General features: G+C 34.7%; 1 protein-coding gene across 1 annotated transcript in view; it reads right to left on the bottom strand.

Annotated features, from left to right (window-relative positions):
• Positions 1-1,488: 1,488 nt before the first annotated feature.
• The window catches only part of TMEM47 (transmembrane protein 47), a 28,199-nt gene continuing 11,007 nt past the window's right edge, over positions 1,489-18,680 (bottom strand). The window contains exons 2-3 of the mRNA XM_057719157.1: positions 14,656-14,796; positions 1,489-4,884 (exon numbers count right to left, since the gene is read on the bottom strand). Coding sequence (XP_057575140.1) covers positions 4,706-4,884; positions 14,656-14,796 — 320 coding nt within the window. The 3' untranslated portion in view covers positions 1,489-4,705. The remainder of the gene's footprint in view (positions 4,885-14,655; positions 14,797-18,680) is intronic.

Genomic DNA, 18,680 nt, shown 5'->3' with positions numbered 1-18,680 from the left:
TATCTATGACATTGTGTTCCCAATACTCGACACAGAAGTTATTCAAGTTAAATTATTCAAATAAATTAGTGCTTCCTGTGAAAATACTAAGCGCCTTATTCTCATTTTTATTTGCTCCTTTAATCTTATCTCAAGTTGCACTTCTGAAAAGCTATTAACAGAAGGTAATAACATGAAAATTTGATCAATAAATTAAAAACCAGGTATTCAGTGGATTATTCTACAGAATGCAAAATAATTTCACTATCAGTAAATTTTCTAACGAAAATGACTTAAAGACGACCAAAATGGAACATTGTGTTGACACAGCATGGGCCTGACTTAATAAAACAAACCACAAACTGGCTATGGCCACTATGGCAAAGTAAATTAAAATTGTTTTCCTGTTTCATGTTCACAATGAAATTTTTGAAGGCAATGTATTTTCCCTTGTCAAATCCTAGTGAAATTATGTCTCCATGTCTTCCAAATTCAGAGAAACTGGGTCATCAATAATTACCAGGCAGGACATGTTTGTAAAGGTGTTTCGTGCATGAGAATTCTGTATGGAAATGAAAGTGATTTATGCTGAAAATATATCAAATGAATGCTACTACATTAAATTAGAATAAGGTCATTGAAAAGGAAAAATTCTACAAAAGGAAATTTGTGAAAATGTTAGAATCTGTAACTTAAATGTGCATACTTTTGAACATCTGCTATTAAAAACCTCATAGATTTACGAATGATTTACAATATTTTTCAGCAGAAAGACATACTGTGAACCTGTCAAGAATTGAGGGTTCGTATGAGACATGAAAGGATGTCTTCATGACAAAAATATATATATTTTATATTTGCACTGATTTTATCAACACAAGACAGTTTGCTCAATTATATAGGGTTCTATTTCTATCTTCCAGAAAATTTTGACAATCATACAAGTGAATTTTTTGCTCTAATATAAATTTTTTTCCAAGTATACTCACCATTTATCTAATACACAAAGGGTGACAGGAAATTTGGACTTACATTTTATGAATTTCTACACATACGCACACTGAAAATTTAGAGTGTCTAATTGAAAAACAGAAACAATGCAGGAAAGCCTGCTTTAACATACCTTGCAACTACTGAAAAATAAACAAAAACCAAAATAGACTATCAAACCTTTCACTACTCCTCTTTCTACTTGTGTGATTAGAGAGTAGCAAAAAGGATAGCCTACACTGTATCTCCTCTCTGTGCCTTTTAAAATAGAAAGCTAAAAAAGACATTTAATATTCTTTCTTTTACTGTTCATATAACTCAGCTGCAGAGTTTAGATAGGATTTGGGAAGATAATTTGAAACAAAAAATAGTTAAAAATTTTTTTTTACACAAAATGAACGTCATATCAAGCTGTTTTCTAAATAACATATATTTTATAAAAGAGAAAATGAACTGAAGACATGTAATTTAGAAACCTGTTAGAGTCCACACAGTAGAGAAGAAACAAAGTCAAACCACATCAGTGAAGCCACTTTTATTTTTATTTTTTCCACATAGATAACTTCATGTCAGCTACAAAAATCGTGAAATGAAGAACTGATCGTGAAACTGCAAACTCAAAACCACTGGAGTGATAAACAGGTTCCCCCTAGAAGACTGTTAAAAAAAATAACCAGAATACCATGAATTCATATTTAAGTAGTAAACATGTCATATATTTTAAAATAATAAATATAGAACAGCAGTAGAGAAACTAATAGCATAAACAGCATGGAGTATATTTTATTTTTTAAGACAGGTAAAATTTCTAGGCACAGTTTTAGGCATTAAAGAGGACACAGAGGCATAGGTTAGTGTGTGCTGCTCTGTACAAAAATACAGTCTGAATAAATTACATTGCTAGCCATACAATTAGACATCACTTACCAGTCAGTTCATTGCATGTTTAATAATATACAGGTACATGCTAATCCATATATATCATTTATATTTCAAACACATAGGTCTCTCTACATTTATGTTTTTAAAATTTACATGTTGAACTTACAAAAAGCTAAATTGTTGTGCAAGAAATCCAAATAACTAGCCCTGCTGAGTACTTTATGTTATATGTATGTGTGTGTATCTCTCTCTCTCTCTCTCTCTAAGATAAACAATGGGATTGTAGTTAATAGTTTGGCTTGTAAGAAAACATCAAACAAACCTAAAGCTGCAAAGACATAATGTTATTGTGGGTGAAAAATTCTCTTGTGTTTATTCTGACAGACAAAACAGTATCTTGGATAAGCAATGACGACTTTCATGTTGTATTGAACTTGTTAGTAATGAAACACTTTCAAATATTAGTGATGGTAGAAATATAGCATAGGGCTCTTCACTGGGAAGGGGAAAAAGTTATATAACAAATCTACTTTTCAGTAAACTGCAAATACGTGTGCCTTAGCCTATACCATATTCTGTCACTTTCCAGCTTTTTATATTGACAGAGAATGAAAACTTGATAAGACTCAAAATGTGATATTGGTCTAACAGCACACTGCATCCTCTGCTAGGACTAAGAAAAGCACCTCGTTGATGTTAGAACCAAAGTACTGTTCTTCCATTATGTGGGAATAAAGAGATTCTCTCACAATAGAGAGTGTTTAGTAGCCAAAATCCCTATCCAACAAATATCATATTTCTCATGCTGCTCTGATAATATGCAATTAACTGCAAGACAGTCTGGCCCAGATTTTACTATTTCTCAAGAACATTGCTTCAAAAGATTCTATAATAGTAATATTTTTCTGGAAAATTTCCACTCATAGTTTCTTATGATTCTATATAGAATTATATACTTTTATAAAGGTTTCTCTGTAGGATGCATTTAATCATTTTTGTCTGTCATTGCTAAAATAAGAATAAGCCTGGTTCTTCAAATTTACTTCGTGATTCCATAGAAAAGTCACAAGATAAGAGGGTTGTTTTTAAGCATTTGAATAATAAAATAGTTTTTTTTTTCCTGTTGTTTTTAGCAACAGTTATTAAGACAAGCTGAAAGCAGAACTCTGCTTTGGGAGGTAAAACAAATTATTAAATACTATTGATGTGGTTCTGCTCTTAACAGATTTTGCAATATAACAGAACATAGGTACATTTTAAATGATTTCTTCAAAGCTTCTTTCTGCAAGAGGGCCAAATAGTGTCTGTTAACAAAAATAATTATTTATAATTTTTATATTAGACCTGTATATTTGATATAAAAATATGTTTACAATTAAACTATCCAAATTTGTATATTAAACAGGATTAACACAAGTTTGCAGTGTAAGATTCGTTGCAAACTTATTCCCTATTATTGATATTTCCTTCCATTTGACCAGTCAATAAATGATTCCCTTACCATAAATCCATTATAATTGTGTGCACAAATCAGTTAGCCCATTAGTTAACTTCAGAGGACCAGGTGATAACCAGATGAATTCTACTCCTCTACTGACATTTAGACATTTATATAAATCTATCACTATTCCTTTATTTTCTAATGAAGACATTTAAAATACTTGGAAAAAAAGCAGCTTTCTATTTTAATGAATTTTAAACAAAATGATCATCCTAATTGCTACTCTCTTTTGAACTACACTGCTTACAGAAGAATCATTAATTTTCAGATTAACACCATTTCGATTTTTCTTCTTATACAATTCTATTAACACTTTCCAGTGAAACAGTAGAGAACATAGAGCAAAAGCTTTAAGGTATATGCACTTTTGTAAGGTAAGTAAGTGTGAATACCGATCTAAGCCTCTTAACAACGTGTACAAAGTTAGTGTTCAAATCACTTCACTAGAGCAAATATTAATTTTATGTGCAATAGGGAAATGCATGTGTAGGGCTAGGGAACAACTTATTACCATTTATACTAATGGTTCACCTTCTATAAAAATATTTAAGCTTGTTACTTATGCACAATTGTTTGCTGTAATGTTTGGTAAGTGATTTAAAGGGTACTTAGGAGAAAAGCAACTCATGCATATTTCTTTCTAGTTGCCCCAGGGAAAGTAGAGACTCTCAATTTTTCCTCATTCTAGATACCGCTGAGGCACAATTTCTAACCACATAATGAAAAGCACATGTCTCCAAGTCTTGACTTCCTTCCCAGGGAGATGCTGATTGCCAAAGCATAACCTCCCATGAAAACGAATATTTTTGAAGGTGGAATACGTATCATTAACCAGTTACTTTCAGAACCCCCATTAGATGCTGAAGGGAAGTTTACTTTTCAAGAGTTCACTCAAGCAAATAACCAATGGCCAATGTAGTCATTGGGTGGGATAAGCAGGCGATAAGGACTCTAACAGTGGAATCCTTGTTAGCACAAAGGAACTTCTAAATGCTGCTTATGCCAGCTGCTCCCCTGCAGGCAATAGGAGATTCAGGCATTTCTCATTCCAACTAGTTTCTCACAATGGTTGCTGCCCTATAGACCCTTCGTTTGTCAAGAAAAGTGACATGAACATATTGGAAGTTTGCAGCATTTGCCTATGTCTAATCAGCTCTCTTAATTTGTGCAGGTCCCTAAAATGGATGTAAAAGCTGGTTATGATGTTGACAGCCAAAAGGCAAATGATATTAAATCAACTGAGCAAACTGCTTGATGCTCCACAAGTGTTTTAGAAAATAGTGAGTTAGAAAAGATGCAGACGTAATCCTTTTGTTGGATGGTTGATTATTTTTTCATTTGAGACTATTGGTTCTAGTAGTAGTCTTCGTAGTTCTTAGGGTTCAGGCAATAAAGGATGGCACCCCCAAACGAAAATATAGTTGCACCCCAGGCTAGGCCGTAACCCCAATTGAACTCATGGTAAATTTTCAAGCTCACAGTTTCAATGAACTTGATTGGGTAAAGGACCAGGCTGCAAACCTGTAAAACAACTGAAAAAAAAGCAAATCAAAATTAGGAAAACATTATTTACAGGAAATAAAATGATATACAAATATACATATGTATGAGAATTAAACTTTAATCAAATAAATAAGCCAAAAAATCTGAAGCATTGCTTATTCTAGATGGTATACTTTAAAATATTGTCAACTTTTTCTGTTGAACACTATTTCACAATACAGTAAGAATTACTCTTAATAATTAGCAAATCACTATAATAGAATTTGATGAAATAATTAGTGTAAAGTAATAATTTATATGAGCATACAAAGTAGTGATTCTCACTTTACAAACACATATATAATTATCACTATTATGGCAAGTAGTACTAGTTTAGCTAAATTGTTTTACTATACAAAACCTGTAATAGCTTCCCAAGAATAGTGACCCCCAAATACCAGCTAAAAACCCCTTGCTATTTGCTTATACTCTTGAGAAATTATGAACTTTGAATTCATTTGTACTGATGAAACTGGTGTACCTGTGATTCAAGATGTGCTTTTGTTGTTGTCACTTCTCAGTATCATCTAACTCAGCCCAATATTCCAACAAGTCCTACCTTGATGTCCTTACCTATGTTACTCTGATCAAAAACTATTTTTATTCTTTTCTTCTCATCCAGTCCATACCTTTCATCTTTTAAAATGGATTCAAAAGTCCTCCTTGTCAAGAAACCACACTGACTTACACCCTATAAGATATGACAGATGACATTTATATATTTATTCCTCACCTACTTTCAAAAAAGAATTAAGTCTATGAAAGCATGGGAGATAATCATACTAGAAAACCTAAAGTATGATGTCTACCACAATAGGGCACAAAACTTAGCTCTTACTTCTTAGTTAAATCTTAGTTTTTAGTCAGGGCTAAAGGGTAAATGTGATGAGTCATACTTGATAAAATAAAAGAAACCAATTAATCAGGAAGGGGAAGGTTTTTTTTTTTTTTTAATATCTAAAAGGCAGTTGGTATTTATCCAGTGGATATTTTTATATGGGAGACACTGGATTACACAAGAGATGATGTCTTCCATTCAAAATCATAACTTTCTATTGGATCAACTATTATATAATTTCTTTTTTTTTTTTTTTTGGCCACGCCGCACAGTTTGAGATCTTAGTTCTCCCACCAGTGATCGAAACCATGCCCCCCTGCAGTGGAAGCTCAGAGTGCTAACCACTGGATAGCCAGGGAATTCCCTTCTATTTTATTTAAATCAATTTAATGAGAATTTGTGGGATGCGTCTGCCTTGTTCTCTACTGTATGATGGCTTCCACCCTCAAGAAAGAGACAATCTTCTCCCTGAAAAATCTGAGATACAGTAATATGTGACAGGGGTTGGCAAACTACCAAATCTGGTATGCTGTTTGTTTTTGAAAAAAGTTGTATTGGAACAGAGCCAGGCTCATTCATTTATGTACTGTCCACACTACCATGGCAGAGTTGAGTAGCTGCAACAGAAACCATGTGGCCCACAAAGCCAGAAGTATTTACTACCTGGCCTGCTATAAAAAAAAAAAAAAGTTTACCAACCCCTGATATATAATGTAAATTTTGGGTTAAAATGATTATTATTTAACTCATCTTAAAAATACCGTAAATTCCAAAAATACAACAACAAAAATGTGAATAATTAAGGTGTAGGAGACAAGAATAAACTTTGATACAGCAAAAATGATACAGTTTATTACATTTTTTGAAAAGAGCAATAGAATGCATAGTGTGTTTAATTAAACTGGAATTTCATGCTTTAAAATCTACTCTCATCTATTCTCAGTACTTGTAAAATATCATTAATACCAATATGATTAATGTTCCTAGAAAGTCTATGTAACAGTCATCTATCTCTGGCATAAAACTGATGAACTATAGAAAACACATGAGGGCATGATTTCTCAAAATTCTCTCGATAACACTCAGACTGGGGGTGAAATGACCTTTCTGGAATCAGAGAGAAGAATTTCAAACATTTTTGCCCTGTAGCTCAACACAGCACTGGCCTACCATACTTCCACATTACTACTGGAATGGATGGAGAAATAGGTCCATATAAAAGGAGAATCTCTCAACATTCAAAATAGAATTCACACCTTGTTTATAGTTTAAAAATCTCAGAAAAAGTTTTAAGTCGTTGTTAGAACAACTAACAGCATATTACATAATCCACACTTCTATTTCCAGCCAGTAAGTGCTAAACGGGTATTAATTTAAAAACATTCAGCTGGCTCTGTGCCTTGGTGAGGGAAAGGGTACATTTATGTCTTAAATGTCTTAAAACTAACAAGAAGTCAATTACTATCAACCATGGACTACAGAAAAAAAATTTCAAAGTTACTAAGTTAAAAAGAAAAAAGGCATTTTCTCCTTTGGTTTCTATATTCTGGTCACTAGTCAAATCATGACTGATCCTGCCAGGATGTGATTGAAATATGAATGTGAATTAGGAATAGTAAAATTCATTTACTCATTCAACAAATATTTGAATATTTCTAAAGTGATACAGTTTAAGGCACTGGTAACATAAGTTGCTACCATTATGGCTAGGCAGTCCATTAATAGTAAATAAATACAGAATATGGCAGGTATTACTAAGAAACGTGAAAGTACAAGAAAGCAAGAAAACAAGACAGAGGCATGCAGGTTGCTCTTTTAGATGAGAGCTGAAGAAGGCCTCTCTGGGGAGGAGTCATTAGAGCACAGACTTGAATGAAATGAGGGGTGCAAGTCAATACAGTGGGAAGTGAGTGATCTTGGGTAGAGGGCACAGGCAGTGCAAAACTCCTGATGCAGAGCACATTGGGTACAGTGGAACATCAGTAAGGATGCTGTGGATGCAGTACAGCAGTACAGAAAGCAAGGAAGGGAACAGCATGAGATAAGATGGAAAAGATAGCCAGGGGCCCATTCAGGAATGGCTTTGTGAACCATGGTCAGGGGTCTGGATTTCATTCTAAATGTGATGAGCAGCTGCAAGAGGAGTGTGAGCAGAGAAGTAATAACTGATCTGAATTACATTCTAAAAGGATTATACTGCTTCTTTTGTGAATCAGCCAGTCCCTGGAATAAGGTGTTTACCTAGCCTGCTTTTACTATTCATTTCAATGTATTTTATTTAGCAAATATTTGGCCTCCATAGTATAATATAATGATATAGTTTCCCTCTAGTGGGAAAAGTAGAAGTACAACTCCATTAGGCTCCACTGGCCTCCTTCACTCTCCTGAATGGCTTTCTTAAAGATGGAATTTTATTGTGTGGTTTGCCAGAAGAAAATGACCCAAAAACACTTTATGCTTCTGAATTATTTTACTCTCTTTGGAATCACTGAGAAAAATGCATGTAATAGCAAAACTGAGGAAAAAAATAATCCTGCACTTGTAAATAATTTTCTTCATTTAATATAATATAGAGATGCAGGTTAAAATGCCTCCCTGCCTTTCACAGATGTTTCAAAGGAAACAAACAAACCTAGAGTCCAGAACTCAAGAAAATTCCACCATACTATGTTTCAACTTTACCACCAATCAATGAAATATAATAGGCATTGGCTGTGGTATTTTCTATGCTCTATCTCAGAGGCATAAAGTAAAGTTGTGTAGCATTTTAGAATCTGAAGGGAATTTGAGGTTCATTTTATTCCCCCTCCCTACTTTTTGGAAGAGGCAACAAAACTACCAGCCATAATATTGTGCAGGCAGAAACATGACAAGAACTTAGAGGTTCTTATGTTATTTCTAGTTTTCTTTAAGGGGATATTTTTCAATGTTTTCAATATTGAAATATTCAATACTGAAATAGTCAATATTTTCTAACATGGGGATATTTCAATATTTCAACAAGCATTTATTGGATGCCCACTGTATTCTAGGTGAAAGGGATAAGCCAGGACACGGCCCTTATCCTTTGATATTTCATACTCTATCGTGGAGACAGACACAGATACAAACAGTTGTGTTCAACAGTAGTAGTAGAGGCATGTTCATTTATAATCTATTCATTATGTTTATTGATCTCTAATGATATTCCAAATATCACTTCTGCCTGGAGAAAGAAGGGAGGGCTTCAGAGACAAAGCACTATTTGAAGTGGTTCTTGAAGGATGGGTAGTACTCGGTGAGAAGAGAAAGAGGAAAAGACCTCTGGAGAAAGAAGCAGTTTGCATAAAGCTTAGATATAAGAGGGTGTGCCTATAGAAAATTCACATGGGTAGAATGAAGGGCACAGTCACATGGAGATGTTTGGTTTAGACTATAAAAGGCTTAGTGTATCATAAAAATAACAGATTGGTTTCTATAGGGAGACATTTCAGAAGTTATTTGAATTGTAGATACTGTTGGTACCCTATCCATATACTCTCATCCTCATCATTCCAGTACATGTCAGCCTGACTTTCAATTGTCAGCACCTGCACTTCTTTGCCTGACTTTTCCTCTGGCCACAAAAGCTACTTTGCCTGACCGTGGGGCAGGCACAGTGTTCTGGAAAATTAACACTGTTTCCCCATCATCACCAACAGCCCTTACCAATGACTACCAGCATTTGGTTTATAAATACTGTACTCAAATTCCCTAATCCTTCCAGTGAGATAACTCTGAGGCGCATGTTCTACACTGGTTTCCAGAATTTTTCCAGGAAAATTAAGCTCCAAGTGCTTACAGTGACGATTGGTTTGATAATGTACTCTTTATTGGCTGCCTTCTCTTCCCTGTCTCACTTTCCATATCCCTTCTTTTACCTCCCAGATTAAGTACTTGCACTTGATTCCTTGTCTCAGATTCTGTCTCTGGGGAAACCAAAGGAACAAGTGACAAGACCATATCTGTACTGCAGAACTACACCTCATGTGTCTATGTGTAAGACAGACAAAACAGGGAGGAGACTGGAGAAGGACAGCCCCTAGGAGGTTAGTCAGTCATGGACACCTGTGCACAGTGATGACTACGGTAGCATCAGCGGGAAAGGTCAGGGAAAGTAAAGACTATAAAAGAAAAACTGAGTAACTGGATTCCAGGAAAAGGAAAGGAAGGAGTCACATAGTTTAACTGAGACTTTACCATAGAAAAATAAAACAAATTAGGGGGAAGTTCAAATTTGGAAACTGAGATGTTCCACTTGAGGAAGAGTTATATCCTCAACTAACACAGTAATGGTGGTGTATAAAAAGAAGCTACAGACTTAGAAGATAATTTAAAGACAGAATTGATAGGACTATCCAACCAAGTCCCTAAATATCAGATTTACATAAAGGAAACAATCATTTGGAGAATAAAAAACATTTGCCCATGAAAGGTTAACATGAAGCTATCAATTTCTCTCCTTTTTAATTTAATCTATAACTACTTAAAATTAAGTAGTATATATGAAATGAATTATTGATGGTGATACTACAAATTGTTCTAACCAAAGGGTAGTTTAATATGGATAAAGATCTGTGAATAGAACTCCTTTTTAGTTTGAAATATAAGCTGCACACTGATTTTTCTGTCAAAATCTAGGCTTGAAACCTCCAGCCAGCTCATTGTGCCTGACAGGATGGCGAGGAGGGCTGGAAAACACAAGCCTCTAATTAGAGATGGAAAGCAGATGCAGGACCCCCTCCCAAAATATCCCCATTCTGCATAAACAATCATTTACAGGAGGCTTTCTGCAGATATAACAGAAAGGAAACATCCTTAATAATACAATTAGTAGGGATTCTGTTATTTAAAATCTGAATTATGAAAGGCTCAGAATTTTCTGCAACTTGTCTTAAAGGCCTTTGGGGGAAAAAAGGAAATAATCATCCTAAGTCCCAGTGGGGCATAAAATAATCTGCAAAACCAGACAATAAAAGAAAAGGACCCAGAAAAAGGCAACCCCTCTAATTTCACCAAGTCTTTAGTGAGAACTAGATGTCAGCTATCAGAATCTCATCATGCATTATCTGTCATTGTCAGTTACACAATAAAAAACATGCTACCGTCAACTGTACTGGACATGTGCACAGTTTTCATGATGTGCTATGTTTCAGTCATGCTGTACTGATCAGTTTGTGGTCTTTATGGCACCTTGAGTTTCTGCCGTCCTTCAGGTGTTGCTCCCAAGAGATGGAGTAACTGGAGTTACAGGATGGACTCCAACGGCAGTACACAGTTGACAGCTGAATTCAAAATTCAATGCTGATTCGGCTCTTGTTTTTCTATATGATATACATAGTCAAGTATAGATGACTTGCGAAACCTCACTTGGGCTCAAGTCAGACAGATGTCCTGAATTGAAATCCTGGCTCTGCGACTTACTAGCTGGACAACCCTGGACAATTACTGAACCTTTCTAAGCCTGCTTCTTCACTGAGAATATGGAGAAAATAAATACCTAATCTTAATATTATTATAGCAGAGATAGTAATGTGCTATGGGTCTAAACCGTAGCTCAGTTTATTATTATTATCATCAACAGTATTATTATAGTACCATCTTATTATGAAGTCTAAATTTGTTCGGCCAGAAAGTGGAAGAGTTGTAGAACATAGGGCAATGTTTTAGATGGGCTTCAGCAATGGCTAGCTCTTAGCTCTTCTAGCAATTATTCAAGCAGGTAGCAAACTCACCCTAAATCAAGGACCTCAGAGAAAAGGAGAAGATAAAAAAACCTCTGAAGTTTGTTTGGCTATGTTTATAAGACTTAATCATCAGCTTTTAGTAAAAACCCTTTAAGAGTATATTATCTAACACCAAGATAGTGTAGTTGCATACTATAGGCACCCAACATACATTTGCTAAATAATAAAAATATGGATATATGAAAAATAATTTTTATAACTATTACTTTTTTGAGGTGTTTTGTTCTTAGATTTGTGGTCACAGTGAACTTGCTGCTTCATAAACTGCCAAGAGAGAAATGGTTTAAGAAAAGCCAAATTACGGTTAGCTAGTTGTTTTCATGCCTGTTTTTCCCTATCAGATTATAAGCCACGTTCCTCAGTCTTCTTTCCATCACTCATTCAACTATTTACTGAGTGCCCCAGAGTACCAGGCACTGCATATGGTACTGAATTAATGATGTAGTTATGTGAAGAGATGTTTCCAAGTGGTAGTGCTATGACTGTTTTGATTTTATGTGCAGCATGTCTCAGCAGAAGCAAAAAACAAAGAATCTTTCTTTGTTGAGGTAAAGATCATTTGCTATGTGTGTGAATACCAAGATAAAGCTTAATATTATTTGGAGAAGATAACATTGTAAGAAAAGTGAAGAAACACAGACTATTTTCAGGTAGACCAGGATGAGTAAAAAGGGAAAACAGCCCGAAATACACATTTACAAAGAATCTGGTGGGACAAGCCAACCACTAGAGTAAGTATGTTTCCTAAGAAGCAAGCAAGATAAACAACTGTGATGTTTAGCTAGCATTGTTTCAAGTAGGCAGATTTTCCAACTTTGTTAATTTTATACCCAAATCATAAATGGATTATTATGTGTAATAAATATCTTTTCCAGAAGTCAGCTACAGGCAACTCTTTAATAGCTTTTGTAGATGGGAAAGAGAAACTTTTTCATGACGTTTCAAATAACCAGTAAGTTTTACCTTGCTAACACACAAAGTGAACAGTAAACTAATGGTTATTTCAAAAAAAGCTTCCAAAAGCACAGTCTCAAAAGAGAATGAGTAAAATTAAACCTCAGCACATGTACATTTTTAAAATGTAGCAGTATAATGCTCATTTTAGGTCTCAGAAGGTAGAATAACACTATATGAATATTTCTGTAGGGATTCATCTCATTATTTTATAATTTACTAGTATTTGTGGCAGCGAGAGTTAAATCAAAATCTTTTTTTGGGCAAATTCATTACCTTTAACTTATACTCATTTACAATATATTTTCTGTTACAACCAGTGCTTATTTTCACATTTTCATAAGTTTTGCTATACTTGGAAAAAAGCATAGAAACTTTTAAGGAAAAACTGGAACTTCCAGTTATTTCTGTAAGAATGTTTATAATAGGTGCTTTAAACAACAGATTTCTTTATACATTCTGCATATACCGCCATAGAGTAAGTTAAAGGCTAAATGGGATAGTAACTAGGTAGAACAATAATACTGGATATTTATAAGAGAATGTCTAGAATGTCTCTATATCTGCATAAATCAGAAATACATGGGTATTCTAAAAATTATTCAAAACATAATTCCAGTTTTAAAGAATCGTATATCATTTCAGAACAATTTATCAAGAGATTCTATTATAACTGACTCTCTAATCACTATGTTAATAAATCCTAGCTGCAAAGATAAACTTATACTGCAATTAAAATATCTAAGTTATTTCATTCTAAAAATAGGAAAAGAGCTGTGGTAAATCCATGAACTAAGAAATAAACCGGAGAAGAATGATGGAACCTTTAGGAGAATCTTCATGTTGTGCTAAGTGATTCACAATAGAGACCTTTATTACACAAGATCAACAAAATAATGATACTGTGGTCACCGCCTAAGACTTCAAAATATTTTTTGTAACAGTGTTTTCTGCTCTATTAGAAAGTATCTGTCGTGCTACTCAGTTTTATAGGTGTCTCAATACAATATTCAGTCCGTAATAGGTACCCAATAAAGAGTGAATGAATGAATGAATGAGGGATTCAGTAGTGAATGAACCACCAGTTTAAGATTCAGTTGCCTCCCGGCCCAGGTCCACCAGTAACTACTATGTGATCTTGAGCAAGTCACTTAAGAGATTTTGATTAGATCTATTTCTACATTCTTTCAGCCCTGTGGATCTTTGTTTTTATGAGCCTAGCATTCTGACCAGTCTCCATGGGTAAAAGAAGATGAACACAAACAGCAGGGGGCAGCAGAACACTTCTGATTTTATATTTTTAGACCAAACGACCCTTCATATCCTGAGAAATTTCACCTATTCCCATCTTTAAACAGATTTAAAAAATTCATCTAACAGGCTAGATGGTTCTGTCAGTGTCTTTATTATTGACAGTCACAGGGGCTTATTTTTGCAGTCTTCAAATCAGATATGACTGACAGGGTAAATTGAAGGCACCACAAGAATATTTCAATTTGAGTCATTTATAAGAATATTTTAGGAGATCCTTATAAATGAAAATTAAACTCATATCAAATAATGTACTGGGCTTTTAGTCTTATAAGCCCCTTTCTGAATAGCTCCCTGGCTTTTAGTAAAACTTCCATTTTTACCTGGGTTGATATTTTAATCCAAGCTGTGCTTCATAGAAAGATGGTTGCTAAATTAATGAATATGTCATTGACCTCACACAACTGAACTGTCTGACAGGTCATGTTATACATTATGATTTTTCAGTATAATTATGTTTATTTCATAACAGATTTATACCTCTAAGGGTACACATATTGGAATTTTTTTTCAGTTTTAAGTCAGAAAAAAATAATGTTGCCTTAAGATCACCAAGGGGGCAGTAAAAGGTGGAAAAAAATACTGGATGAAAACAAAGCCTATTGGTAAATACATCTGCTGCAATTCCTAAGGCAACAGCCCTTGTCAAGAGCTATTATTTATTCATGTTTTAGGTAGAAGTTTAGAAACTGGCACTGTGCTCTGTGAAATGCTTAACACACTGAAAACTGATACTATGATAAACCTTCAGCCAATTTACCTTAAAAATATAACAAATGCCTCTTGGTCTGTATGTAATACAACAACCACATACTGCTTCTGCATGAGAAGGGAGGATGGCAGAAAGGTTCATGAAACTTTAATACTGGCTTGAAAATAATGAATATATTTACCTGCTGCAAAAAGCATGACAGCAACAGGTCTGTAAAAGCGCCTTCGAGATCCCACGCAGATGGAAATCAAACCCACCAGGAATGCAATGAGAATGATGGCAGCACCGCCCAAGAGTAAAGCCAGAGTAGCAATCTGCCAATCTGGAAAGAGAAAAGAAAGGCATTGCTTTTTTTAAGCAGTAAACTATGCTCAGCAGCAGTCACCTTGCTGCAGCTAAATAGATGTGATTTTACTGCATACTAAGCATCCTTTGGGGTTTGAAATGTTTTGCAACAAAAATTACTATAAATGTCCTTATTCAGAAAAGTCTCCTACGTTAAACTAAGCACAGTTTTTATTTTTATTTTTTTCCCATGTATCCAAATCTCATTTATCTTTCCAGACCCACCTTGAAATCTTCGCTAAGCACAGTTTTTAGACCACAGGTTTGCCATGCTTTTCTTTCAAGGACACTATTAAGCACTCATGCTAAATTTGGTGCCCCCTCCACAACCTATTTTCATTATTATTATTATTTAATTTTCTACTGAGCTATAAAGTTCACAAATCATAAGTATAGAAAGTAGAGAACTTGATGAGTTTTATATATATTTATCCACCCATGTAACCACCATCCAGATTAAGATACAGCTCATTTCTGTCACCCAGAAGGCTCCCTTGTGACCCTCCCCAGTCAATAATCACCCTCCCACCCAGGCTACGAACCAACATTATTTATGTATTTGATTTGCCTGTTCTTAAACTTTATATAAATGGTATCAATTCTTTTATGTCTAGCTTTTAACTGTGTGATATTTATTTTGTGTTTGGCTTTTCTGTCTCTGATATTCATTCATGTTGTTGCATGTGGCTGTAGTACTTTTTTTTTTTTTATCGCTGTTCCTTCTTAGAATGCCTTCCTCTGCACAAAAACAAACCCAACTTTTTATTTGCCTTTCTCTCCCTCTCCCCCTCACTACAACAACTCCCCTAGCAAATTAGCATCAGGAAGATTTGTTGTTTGTTTTTTCCTCCTCTCTTTCCTTTCATTCTAATCTTACCTTTGTAGTTACCACCACAGGGATGGCTTCTGAAAGTAAGTATTCCCAGGGTGCCACAATGGACTCTAAATGGCTACTTGGCTCCTTTCTTCATTCACACACATTAACCAGTAAGCATATACTGACCACTTACTACGTGCAGGCCTCTGTACACAGATACTTTAAAAGAGTCTCCCACGCCCTGAATGAAACATAAACCTCGCTGAAATGTATTTGTCATTTCTTATAAAATAAAGATTTAGAAAGAGTATGACAGAAAACTGGCCCATTTTCCATTTTATAAGAGTAGAATGTTCTCTAAGAAGTAAGTTGAATATATAAAAGCCCTATCCAGCTTAGGAAGCAACACAGAAAATGATACTGTGGAGAATATTCTTACATGGGGTTTGTTTGGATGTCCCAGGCCGCCTCTTCTGGTACTCACTTTAATGTATGTGCAAGAAATAAAAATAGACTTTAATCCATGGTAAATTGCAATGCAGCCTATCCAAAGTCAAGAACTCATGATATTTTGATGCTGCACTCTGAAATTATCCCTCCAGAAAGCTTCCAAAGTACACTCTTTGCCACTGCAGGATAAGGGACAAGTAGAGGAACCTACAATGCCCTAAGATTTTCTTCTTTTATTTACACTTGTATAACCCTGCCTCAAGCATCCTCTTCCACATCCTCTCCTCCTAATAAATTCTGGATATATAGCTGGCACTGTACTAGAACTCACACCACATTCAAGAAACAAGGGAGAAAACAGAACAAATCTATACTCCTTAAAATATAAAGATGAATCACAAGAAAGTGGAGAGCATTTTTTATGCCATCTATTTGTAACAAAGCAATATAACTTCAAACAAAAGTATATCTAGCTTTCAACTAGAGTTTAAAAGGATAGCCATACTATGGGTTTTTTTTGTTGTTGTTGTTCCATAAAAGCATGTGGCTTTGAATTTAAAAAAGCAAAAGAATAATCCTTACATTTGGAAGTCTCTAAATTTTTTTGAGAAAGTTTATGCATTGCATAATTTTATTGCACTTTAACATAACAGAAATCTTTCTGAAAAGCTATGTTGAAATTTCTGAATAATAAATCAAATTTTCATTATATCAAAGTGTTTGAGGTACAAAGAAAATAATAAAATCAATCCATCGAGCCATCAATCAAATTCCTGGAGGCTTTAAGAGCCAATGCTGAACATTTTCTTGTTGGACTATTGCTTTCATAAAACGATTATTGCTTTTAGCAACTTTCTCCAATTTATTTTAAATAAATAAGAATTTTGAAAGTATCACTTTTGTTTAAATCAAGATAACAACTAAGTATTCACTCACTTTAAAAACTCTTAAAAATAAAAAGCACAGTAGATCGCTTTTTTCCAATAAGCTCTTTCACATAGCCCGAAAGGCATAAAATGCCATACATTTGACTATTTCTACTTTTCAATACAAAATAAAACAGGAATTTTGATCACTTTTCTCTACTTTAAATATACTCAAAGAATAGCTAAAATATATGAATTTATTTGCATTTTGTAAAGAACAAGACTAAGAAAAAAATTGGCAAACTTTCCCTATAAAGGGCCAGATATTAAATATTTTCAGCTTTGTGGGTCATGGTCTCTGTTGCAACTACTCAACTCTGATGTGTTGTGTGAAAACAGCCCTAAACAGTATGTAAATAAATGAGCATGGCTGTGTTCCAATAAAACTTTATCTACAAAAACAAGTGGTAGGCTGGTTCTGAACCTCAGGCAATAGACTGCTGACCCTTGGTCTATACCTCAGGTACCATTTTAAAATGCTGAACTTCCTTTTAGGTAAAGGCCTCTCATAATGAAGTCTATTTGATAAATGAGTAATACAGGAGTGCAAAGTGATGCTTATCCAGCATAGCAATAGAAAACTGCAAAAAAATCCTAATCTCACATAATGTTGAATTTCTTTAAAATAGTAACACTTTATTTCATATGGAAAGCCAATAAAATGCAATAGAAGCTACCAGGAGAATAACAAGTATTAAAAGGGACTAGAACCTAATTAGGAAGGGAACCTCTTGTAGCACAGGAAATAGTTCTAAAAAGTAGATGAATACAAACCAGTTGTGATTTTCTTCTAAATGTCCTATATTTATTTTAAATATTGAGGCTGTGGCTAATGAGAAAGTCATTTTAGACATAAAGTCAAAAAGGAGCACCAATCACCAGCATCTCCACTGTTGTGATATTGCTACCCTTCCCTTTGGTCCACAACCATAGCTATGCCTGCTCAAACAGAAAAGCCATTTTATTTTCCAAGAGAGACTACAATTGGGCCACATATATCTGCCACTGTCTGGCCAGAAGCTGGGGCTTAGACTGAAGTATTGAGGCTATATCTCTGGTGGACAGTGCCAAGTTTAGGGATTGTTGTCATTATATCCATTTGGGATGATTCACTCAGGCAGGTTGCCCAGGACCAAAGCTTAACTCTCTGACCAGTTGAACACCAATCAGTAAGCTGAAAAAGTGGTTTGATGTGGCTTCCATAGTCAAGGAGGCTCAGGGCATTTTTCAAGGTTCAGCACTAGGCATATTGGAGCTGAGAACAGTGCATGTGGCATGGTGTCTCTTTTACAAACAACAGAATCCACTGTCCAAATATTAGGACGTGCCTCACAGATGAGTTAAAGTCAGGGACTATGTCAATCAGTCTGATACCATTTTCCTCTTTCTTACTGAACAAGACTAGGAGATGGGGAATAAAACAAATCAAAAATATGTTTATAGATACCTACTAATGGCCATTAAAATAATAGGCTGGGATTCATGTTTACCAAGATATATATTTACTCATCTACCAAATGCAGATTTAACAAGAATATATACATATAAAATATTTTGTTATATACTATAGGACTTGGGCAATTTTAAATTAATACTATAGTAAATGACCAGAAAACTATATGCGAATTGTTTTTTTCCATGAGGAGGCTTGCATGCCACAAATACTTG

The sequence above is a fragment of the Hippopotamus amphibius genome, chromosome X (genome assembly GCF_030028045.1).
Source record: "Hippopotamus amphibius kiboko isolate mHipAmp2 chromosome X, mHipAmp2.hap2, whole genome shotgun sequence".
Classification (NCBI taxonomy): domain Eukaryota; kingdom Metazoa; phylum Chordata; class Mammalia; order Artiodactyla; family Hippopotamidae; genus Hippopotamus; species Hippopotamus amphibius.
Note: the sequence above shows the minus strand (reverse complement) of the source record. Positions and strands in the feature narration are given on the sequence as shown.